This window comes from Prunus avium, chromosome 6 (genome assembly GCF_965620075.1).
Source record: "Prunus avium chromosome 6, drPruAviu1.hap1.1, whole genome shotgun sequence".
Taxonomy (NCBI): domain Eukaryota; kingdom Viridiplantae; phylum Streptophyta; class Magnoliopsida; order Rosales; family Rosaceae; genus Prunus; species Prunus avium.
In genome coordinates, this window is record NC_142289.1 from 22,416,433 (window position 1) to 22,426,811 (window position 10,379).

At 37.9% G+C, this 10,379-nt stretch overlaps 1 protein-coding gene across 1 annotated transcript; it reads left to right on the forward strand.

Annotated features, from left to right (window-relative positions):
* The first annotated feature begins 2,996 nt into the window (after positions 1 to 2,996).
* Positions 2,997 to 4,305, forward strand: LOC148293838 (uncharacterized). Its single transcript, XM_088254618.1, has 5 exons — positions 2,997 to 3,077; positions 3,160 to 3,378; positions 3,493 to 3,591; positions 3,688 to 3,768; positions 3,865 to 4,305. Exons 1-5 carry the CDS (start codon positions 3,012 to 3,014, stop codon positions 4,303 to 4,305), a joined length of 906 nt encoding a protein of 301 aa, XP_088110744.1. The 5' UTR covers positions 2,997 to 3,011.
* The last annotated feature ends 6,074 nt before the right edge of the window (positions 4,306 to 10,379 follow it).

Below are 10,379 nucleotides of genomic sequence, written 5' to 3' on the forward strand. Positions count from 1 at the left end.
CGCGACGATATCTATCGTCTCGCAAGGTTAATTTTCCAAAAAAATATACAAGTGTCCGGAAATAGTTTCGAAGTGCCCCTTGCGCGACAAAGGAATGAAGACGTCGTCAAATTAACCTTTGCGCGACGATAGGTTTCGTCTCGCAAGGTTAATTTTCCAAAAAAATATACAAGTCTCCGAAAATAGTTTAGAAGTGCCCTTTGCGCGACGAAACATCGAAGACTCGACACATCAACTTTCGCGCGAACGAAGAGTATTTGTCGTGCAACCTATATACAGACGAAAAATTACCCTTCGTCGCTTAAACCAATTTAATTTTTTTTTAAATATTTCTATACATAACACTTAAGAATTTAAACTGAGTATTCACTAGTATAAATAGTTTGAAATGAAGATCAAATTCTGTCATTGGATTCATATAGGGTGAAGGAGTGTATCCGTAAAAAATCATTGAAATCGGAGTCAAATTGACCGTTAAATCATGATTTTTCCTTTATAACCGTTGAAAACTTTTGTCCCGTTACCTGATCTATATACGTTTTTTTTTTCGATTTTCGGCGTATACGATCTCTAAGTAGAAACAAATAAGTTTGATGGTTGGATCGATGAAAAACGTTTTGTAGAATGCGTATGTCATCCACACAATATAGTCACTAGCTATTAAGAGTTTATATATAATCTTGTTAAGTATAACATAAGATTTTGTGATATCCACTAGTGTAAATAGTTTGAAATGAAGATCAAATACTGTCATTGGATTCATATAGGGTGAAGGAGTGTATTCGTAAAAAATCATCGAAATCAGAGTAAAATTGACCATTAAATCGTGATTTTTCCTTTATAACCGTCGAAAACTTTTGTCCCGTTACTTGATCTCTATACGTTTTTTTTTCCCCATTTTTGGTGTATACGATCTCTAAGTATAAACAAATAAGTTTGACGGTTGGATCGTTGAAACTAGTTTCGTAGAATGTGTATGCCATCAAAACAATTTATTCAATATTATATACAACCAATTGCGCGACGAGTAACTGACGTCGCGCAAAACAACTTTTTGCAACGAACCGATCGTTGTTTTGTCGCGCAATGTGATGATGGGGTTCAGGGTTTTCGTGCTCAGGGTTTAGAGTTTAGGGTTTAGGGTTTAGGGTATAGTTTTAATGCGCAAGATCGTGAAATTTTGGCGGTTCAATTGCCGCTACTGCAACGTCTTTGCGCGACGATCCTTTATTTCTTTCGTGGCGCAAAGTTAATATTTTCAGCTTTGCGCAACAGTTAATATTTTCCGTCGCGCAAGTTCACGAAAATTTTAATCCAAAACGCGTCGTTTTTCCTTTTACTGCTTTGCGCGACGAAATAGTATTATTCATCGCGCAAAGGTATGATAATAACTCGATAGTTTCAGACCTTCTGGTTCATTCGCGCCGCCGCTCTCTCTCTCTCTCTCTCTCTCTCTCTCTCTCTCTCTCTCTCTCTCTCTCTCCTCCGGCCATCACCTCAACTCTCCACGTTAAAGAACGACCGGGCGGCCACTGCCAACGAACCCAGCCCTTTCCGAGCCGCCGCCATGACGATTGGCTTCGAAAAACCGGCGGGAATTTATCCGGTTTTGAGCGAAATTCTCCGGCTTCGTTCTCCCTCCTCCGGCCTCCAAATCTGACGAGTGAGGTATGCTTTTCCCCCTATTTTTCATTATCTAGCTGATGGTTGGGTAGGATTTGTTAAATTTGTAGCGTACGTTGTCTAATTTTGTAACTCAAATTTTGGCTGGATTTCGTGATGAAATTCCGGCCACTTCCGGCCATTTTTTGGCCTATGTCCAAGAACAAAAGTGCCTCTATTTGATGTCTTGAACCCAGGGTAGGAAGATTGGCCCTTGATTTTGAGATTTTTCCGGCGATCGTTATCGCTTTTTCACATCCATGCGCTGCTGCCGCGTGTGGTGGCGCGTGGGAACTCACGTATTTCGCTTTTTCACATCCATGCGATCCCCTAGTTGTCATGAACGCGTAGGTGTGTTCGGATTCCAATTTGGATACCGTTTCAGCCCCGAACGGATTTCGCCTATTTGCGATTTAACGGTTTGATATGTTCGGACCATTGGATCAAACTCAAACTCACGTATGATGTACCTTGTATGTCTAGGATCGTATAGGATTCAACGGATTGTGGATCGGAGTCCCGGATACTCCGAAATCGCAAACCGTACGCCAACATATATGCTTTAATTAATTTTTTAATATTGTTAAAATATGCTTAGTTTATATATTGGTAAATTTGATTTATTTTTATGTTTGTTAGCTTAGTTTATATAATGACCCTAAATTGGAATAATGTTTATGTTTTATAATTAATGAAGAATGTTTTATATTTTTGTTATATTTTATTTGTTTTATTTGTTTTATTTGTTATTAGACGTTGGCCCTATTTTAAATGAAATGAAATAAATGTTAGAAAATTAGCAAGATTGTTGTATTACAGTAACTATTTTTTTAAAACTTTGGTGCTTGTTTTTATTGCAAGATGTCAAACCTAATCAGCAGAAGTCATAAGACGGTGACGCCTTCACGTAGTTTGCCTTCCCCGATTATGACGTCACCTCCCTCTGCCCCACCACAGTTGCCCGACATGCCAGTGGGTCCCAGCGTCTCCCATGCACCGGCGTCATCAGAGTCATCAGTGGCGCAACCTATTAGCGCCAGGCAGCGTCATCGCCCTTCCAGCACCACCGACACCTCTTCGAGTGGACCAGGTAAAGATTTCCTTCAACTACAGATGTTTCGTACCAAGATTCTAGTCCAATTTGTTATTTAACATTAATTTCATATTTCTTTGTAGCCAAGAAGAACACCCGGGGACCGTGTCGCCAGTTGAACACGTCAAAGGTCACTCGGGTGACCAACTCTCGTATCAGCATCAGATACGACGATCGTCATCGGGCTGCCCCAACGGTGGACCAACATAGCTCATTGGCGCACGATGTTGGTTCAGTCGTTCGGACCCAATGTCCGATGAAATGGAAGTCTTGGAAGGCCATTCCTGATGAGGTGCAGATGGAGGTGCGCGGACACCTGTCGGTATGTATCCTACCTTTTAATTGTTTTCCCTTCAAATTTTATATATTTCTAATACTTAATGTATGTAATTACTTTATGGTAGATGAACTACAATTTAGAGAACATCGACGAAGAGTTGTTGATGTACATCAACAGACTCTTTGCTGACAAGTACAAGCAGTGGAAGAGCGACCTGCACCACCATTTTCAGGCATTTGATGATCCACAGGTCGCTCTTCAGGAGGGTTGCCCGAGGGAGCTTGAGGGGCGGGAGGATAGTTGGGAGTGGCTCTGCGGTCATTTTCAGGAGGCTGATTATGTGGTATTTTTTTATACTAAGTTTAAAATTATTACACGTTTCTTACTAATGTTTATTTAATTTTTTTATATGTATTATTTGAATTTCAAATAATACGTTTTATTTTTTGTATAACAGAAGATGGCCAAAGCAAATAAGGGCAATAGGGAGAAGAAGACTCTTCTCCACCATTCAGGTTCCAGGCCCTTCTCCTATAGGATGGAGGCGCGACGGTGGGTAATAATAAAGTCGTTTTTATTTAATATTTAATATGTCATTAATATTAATTTGTTTTTTTTCGTACTAACATTTTTCTTCTCTTGTTCAATTTAGGAGGGGTCCAAATTCCCTGAGATTGATGTCTTCGGCGACGTTTATGTTCGACCTGGGAATGAGTTGGCGGAGTCCCTTCATGTAAGTAGTCTTTAATTTTAATTATTATCTTACGTGTTCAGGTTTCATGGTTATTATATGAATGTTTTAATTAACATTTTATGTTATGTTAAACAGACGACCATGATGGAGAAGAGTCAGTTTGTTCTTCAGGAGTCCACCTCCCAGCTTCCTCCCGATACGCCGCTCGAGTCCGTGGCTCCTCCACAGGATGCGGGGTTTCAGATCTTGACGGACACCTTGGATCAGACTCTCGAGAGGCGGCCAGGGACATACTGTCGAGGGATGGGGAATGCCCGGCGGCGGGAACCTAGACCTCGTTCATCGTCGCAGTCAAATAGTTTTTTGACAGCAAAGGTGGCCCAGCTTGACACCCAAATGGCCCAGATGACTCAGATTATACAGTCCATGGCCCAGTCCGGCGTTCCCGTACCGTCTTTTATTCCCCCGTCCACCTCTGCGCATGGCCACCAAACCTTTGCCCCTGCCCACAATGTCCAGACCTCCGAGCCGCATTTGCCAGACGAGGAAGTAGATTTAGCTACATTGTTTAATTAGTTTTTTACTTTCTTAATTACATTTTAAATATTTCTCTTGTATTATACATTTATATTATGTTTTAAAAAAACTATTTCTCTTCATTACATTTTTTAATTGTAATTTGATTTAATTATAAAAATAAAATAAACCAAAATTATTTTTTTCACATAAAAAAATAAAAAAAATTAATTACTAATTTTTGCGCGACGAATAACATACCCGTTGCGCATAATCATGTTTTACAAAATAAAAAACTATAAAAATAAATTTTAAATGAATATATTTTAGGTTTGCGCGACGGAATATTTGTCCCCTAAAGAAAATGCGACTAATCAATCGTCGTCGCTCCAGAGTTTGCGCCACGATCAATTCATATTTGCGCGACGAACAAAAATCGTCGCACAAAGTTGTTGCAACGACGGATTCTTCGCCGCGCAAAAACTTTTGCGCGACGAGAATAAGTCGTCGCACTATGTTCTTGCAACGTCTGGTTGTTTGTCGCGCAAAATATTTGAGCGACGGATAATGGTCGTCACGCGAAGTTCTTGCAACGCCTGTATCCTCGTCGCGCAAAATATTGAGGGACGGAAGATTTGTCATCCCTGAACTGTTGGTGCAACTAAGGGTTTTGCGCGGCGATATTTATTAATTCTGTCGCGCAAAGTCTTTCTTGACGATTATTGCGCGACTGATTTTGCGTGACGATATGTCTGTCGCGCTGTTATTGGCGCGACACCTTTGTGATTTGCGCGACCATTTTGGGTTCGTCGCGCAAACTGTAAAATGTAGTAGTGGGCCCATGACCTCCGATTTTCGATCCGAAAATTCGTATGGCTTCAACAAATCCTACTCAACATGTCCTGTAAGTTCGATCTCAATCGAGCGATCCGATCTAAGCAAATCGCACAATCGGACGGCGATCGCTTCGCCTAATCCTGGAATCATTGATTTGGAGTGTATGGGACTTTGATTCTCGATCCGCGAGTTCCTACACAACCCTAGAGGTATAGAGAACGACATATTTGAAATTAGGATCAATCGAACGGTCCGAACCTATCAAAACCGGATATCACATATTATGTGCAATATCCGTTCGATTGTCAAACGGTAACCAAATACAAATCCGAGCATACCGTCGTGCTTAGAACAACAAAGGAAACATTTTAGAACATAATTGCAAATAGGGGAGTAACTTTTGGTCTTCAGAAATTTTCAGCGACGAAAAATTCTCGAACAGCCTACAAAAGTTATACCAAAATGTCAAGGGCAACTAGGGGAGTATGTCGTTGGAATCGCCGGAAATTGGCTGTGTTTAGAACACACTGAGAAGATGAAGATTCATACCTTGGTAGGTGGAGAATGTCGCTGGAATCGCCGGAAATGACGACGAAAAAATCTCGATATTTCTCCTCGTTCCAATCGCTAAACTGTGAGAAATCAATCGAAGAAAGCTAGTGGGCTAGGTAGAGGAGGAGGAGAAGAAGATTTTGGAGGTGATTTCGTCTAAAACGGTGGTTAGATGGCAACAGACTCGCCGTCTAAAAATCCGACGTTGCACAGAGAGAGTGAGAGAGAGAGAGACGCGCAGGGGAGAAGGAGAAGATAAAGAGAATTGGCCCGGTTATTGTAGCAACGGTACTGTAGCGGTACTGTTTGCTACAGTAACACATTTCAAAATTCCCCTTTTGTCCTTTTTGTTTCTAGACTTTTACACGGTCATTACAATTCAAAATTGAGCGTGCTGCATGTCCACGAACTTGTATCGGCAAGCTCTACACAACGGTGCCACTCATTTCCCCAAAATCATTCCAAAACAAAAAGTGACTAAAGTGCCCCTACCACCCAAGGGCAAAATTGTAATTTTACAAATAGATAAATTGAATAAAATGATTAAATTGGGTCGAGGGTGTTACAATTATGATAGTTTTGGGATCTATCTGGGTTTTGAAAACTAATGGTTCTTTGGTTTTTTTTGTCAAGAACAATTGAAGTTGAGGAAAAAACTGATGGTGTGTTTACTGATCAGGAATTGAATTCCACATATGGAGGATTCCTACACTTACTTCACATCAAGGAATTGAAAAGTAAGTGGGGCCTACACAAAATTAGGAATTGAATTCCTGATTTTGGAGGAATTCAATTCTTGGGTGGGAGGTGGTATTGTAATTCCTGGAGAATTAACCCATTAGGAATTCATCTTTTTTACCCATTATATCCTCACACAATTTTTAAAATTCCAAATATGCAATCTACTTTAACCCAACAATGAGGACATTTTAGTAATTAATACTACTCCTACCCCAATTCCATATGGTTTAGTAAATAACTTCAATACGAATCCGAAATCTAACTCTCTTGGTATTGATTTGGTGATTGGCATTCCCTAGATAACAAATAGACTAAGTATAGATGTTAAATTAGTTGTGATAGAAGAGCAATGGTGGTTGTCTAAATTCCAAGACATGCTCTGAAGGCTCATATGTCAACCGACGACGATCACTAAGGTAAATTCTTCATTCAATCATGCATCTTGGTTGTGGTATTTCAAGCATTATTTCAAAATCACAATCTGATCAATATTATGATTAAGAAGACTTTTTATTTTAAGAAAGATTGATTTATTTTATAAATTGCTTTCTAGTTTTGAACATTAAAAGTCCTCTTAGATTGGAAATCAATTAGTCTGATGTTGGAAAATTAATTAGTTGATTAGGAACTAATTGATCTTGTTTCCAGTTTTGAAAACCATTATAAAAAAGTAAGGCTTGGTTTCATTCGTTCAACAACTTTCTACTACTAAGAGTTTTTCTTAAGTCTTCATATACACAAAAGAAAGTTGTTGTGCTTTGTTGTTCATAAGGGTAAATAATCAAGAGTAAGATTATCTTGGTGATTTGACCTTGCACTCATTTGCATTCATTTGCATTCATTTGCATAAGTTACAAGGTTCTCGTACCTCCAGTGAGCTTGGATTGATCGCGTCAAGAATCGGATTCAACATAAGGAGAGAAGGAGAAATCCAGCGAGAAGTTGAGTTACGAAGTTGGTACGTTGTCTAGAGTGTCTAGGACAAGTTTGTATACTTCTTGTAATCATCGTTCTGTAGTGGATTTTCCTTGGACTATCAAGTCTCGTGGATTTTCCCCAGAGGTGGGGTTTTACCACGTAAAATACTTTTTGTGTTTTTCTCTGCCTTTACGTTCTGAACTGTATAGCATTGATACATCGTATCAATCCCCTTGGCGTGTTTTATTTGTATTATCGTAATATCTTAACTACTCAAAACATAGACTTTACGCTTTTGGGGTTTTAAGCCATCCTATAGGTATTTTCAAACTCTCCTCAATCCATATGGTTTAGTAAACAACTTTTTTAGGAATTCGGAATCTAATTCTCGTCAATCCAACTCCTCCTTAATTCAATTCATCCTCAAATCAATTCCTCCTAATCCAATTACAGATTAGTAAACATGCCATGAATTTGAAAGAAAGGTGGAACTCTATTCCCAACACCTGTGCTTTACTTGTCAGATTTTGTGATTTGTGTGTGTCTTGAAACTTTCTCTTCGTTGCTTATCTTTGTTTTTGGGCTTTCACTTATGGCTATTTTGGCTATTTTTTTTAAACTTTAAAGAGCTTAAACTCTAATGATCTGCCAAAAGAACAGAAATTTATCTTCGTTGCTGATTATTTTTTGGGCTTTCCGTTTTGGTTTTTTTATTTTTTATTTTTTATTTTTTATTTTTTTGCTTTAAAGGGCTTAAACTAAAGGGATTGGTTATGCAGCATATTCCAAGGGATTTTGTTTATAATTATCATATTGTATGTCATACGTCCTTTATACATCACTATTACTAGTCATAGTATATATTCTGTTGATTGAATAGCATTAATTGGATTAATAAGTCTGTGTTGATGTAATGCTTTCCAGAAAAAGAATAACATGTTTCACATGTTCAGGAAAACGCCAGATTCCATGGCACTAGTTAATGGACTTTTATTCATTTCCAGTTCCTGGTATATTGTTCTTCTTCAGATTGGTAATATTTTATGAGTCTCACTGTTTTGGTTTTGATTGTCAGTTTGTGATTTATTTGTGAAATATTGACTTATCAATCTATACTGAAGTCTGAAATATTGGTTCCGGAAGTATGCAAGGGAGGCCAAAGAGGAAATCGTTTTGATGAACTCAACTTATTGAGGCGGGTGGTTTTACTAATGTGTTATCCCTTGTTTTTTTTGTTCGTTCTTATTATTATGTTCTTTTTTGATTCATTTGAAGTCCTGTTTTGTGTTTGTTGAGTGATATAGAGTATGATTTCTTCATTCACTTAGCAAATGACCAATCGCATGCCACTGTTTAATAGAGAGAATTATGACTATTTGGAACTTAACCTGTAGTTTTTGTAAGCCTTTTGTTTTTTCCTTATCTTTTAGTTTTTTTTAAATATAATGCAGATCCTTATTATCAAAACTGTGTTGTATACACTTAATATTTGCAGATGGCATAACTTTTGTATCGGGAAAAATTTAATTGGTTGCCTGCTATGTTTGTAAGTTACGGGTGTAATTTACACTTGATATTTTTGCAGCTCAATCGCAAGTGGGAGAAACTGAACTAAATGATAAAAGCTCAATATCTCATCAGATAATCAGGGTAGTGCTCAATTTGAGTACTTGTTACAGGCATGTAGATAGCTTTATCACTTTTGCCCATTGTTCATATTGTTTAGTTTTTCCCCTTGTTCATAATATTGTTTCTATCATGTTCTTTACAGAAAATACCTTTTGTTTACAATACATTTGACTATATAATGAGGTGGTGAATATTTCTGGTGTTATTTGGTGGAGCAGGATATTAATAAGGTGGATGGTGATGTTGATTTGCCACAAGTGTGCTTTCTGTAGAACGAGAGGAGTGTATGGCTTGTGGAAGTTAAGTCCCCTATCTCCATGTCATCTCTTATTCTTCAATGTCTGAATCATGTCCTTCTTGACGAGAAGAGAGACGAATGGAGTTATGTACTTAGTTCATTTTAAAGCCAAGTTACTTTCATTAAACTTTTCATGATGTACTAGAACCATTTTGAGTAATAGAAATATAATTTGAACTATTCATTAACCTCTGTCTTCAATTTTGCACAATATTAATTGATGTATATATATATATATATTGATTTCTTCTTGCATAATTAAAATGATGGGCTATATATACAAATTAGTATTATTTTTTTTTTTAAGATTGAATGTCGTGTGAAGCACGTCATGAAAACTAATGACACTTAGTAAAAGTCGTGAAATTCAATGGCGCCCAGTTTGCGTCATGGAAAGTGCTAACGACAATGTACAATCAAACGTCATACAATTAATGATGGGCATTGTGCGTCATTGAAAACCTTTCCATGATGCATTTAAGATGTCATGGAAACTCCAATATAATGGCACACAACCCTTGTCATCGAGAGTCGTTTCCATGACGCATATCAGGTGTCATTATTTAGAAAAACTTTCCATGACCTCTGATCCGCATCATTAAAAGTCATTCATGATGCAGATCGCGTGTCATAGAATGGTTTTTGTGTCGTAGTGCAACAAAGTCCAGGTCCAGGCCTAGCACCCAATGACGTAAGCCCTTGAGTTCATCCATCACCTTCGACTGTTTTGTAGGTCACTCTTAGCCACTTTGCATATTGCTCTCAAGAGCAGGCTACGTGAAGGAATTCGCATCCACACATGTGTGTTGAAGATAAAACCTTGATGTCTTAGTGTTTTTATTATTGAATTTTAATCTGAATTTAATCTTGTTTAATTCTTGCTTTTACTACGGTTACTATTTAGAATTTTGTGCATATTTACACCGCTCTATGTGAACACGATACTCAACTTCTGAGTTATACTATTATGCGACACCCATAGTCTAAAATATCGATAATATCGATGAAATATCGAGGATATTATCGTTTTTTCGAGTCACGGATATTTTGGAACATATCCATACACATATCCATACATAGAGATTATGAAGATACTGAAATTTTTTGAACCTCATAGTCACTCATGTATCTTACCATGCAATGTATAAAGTGTAAAATA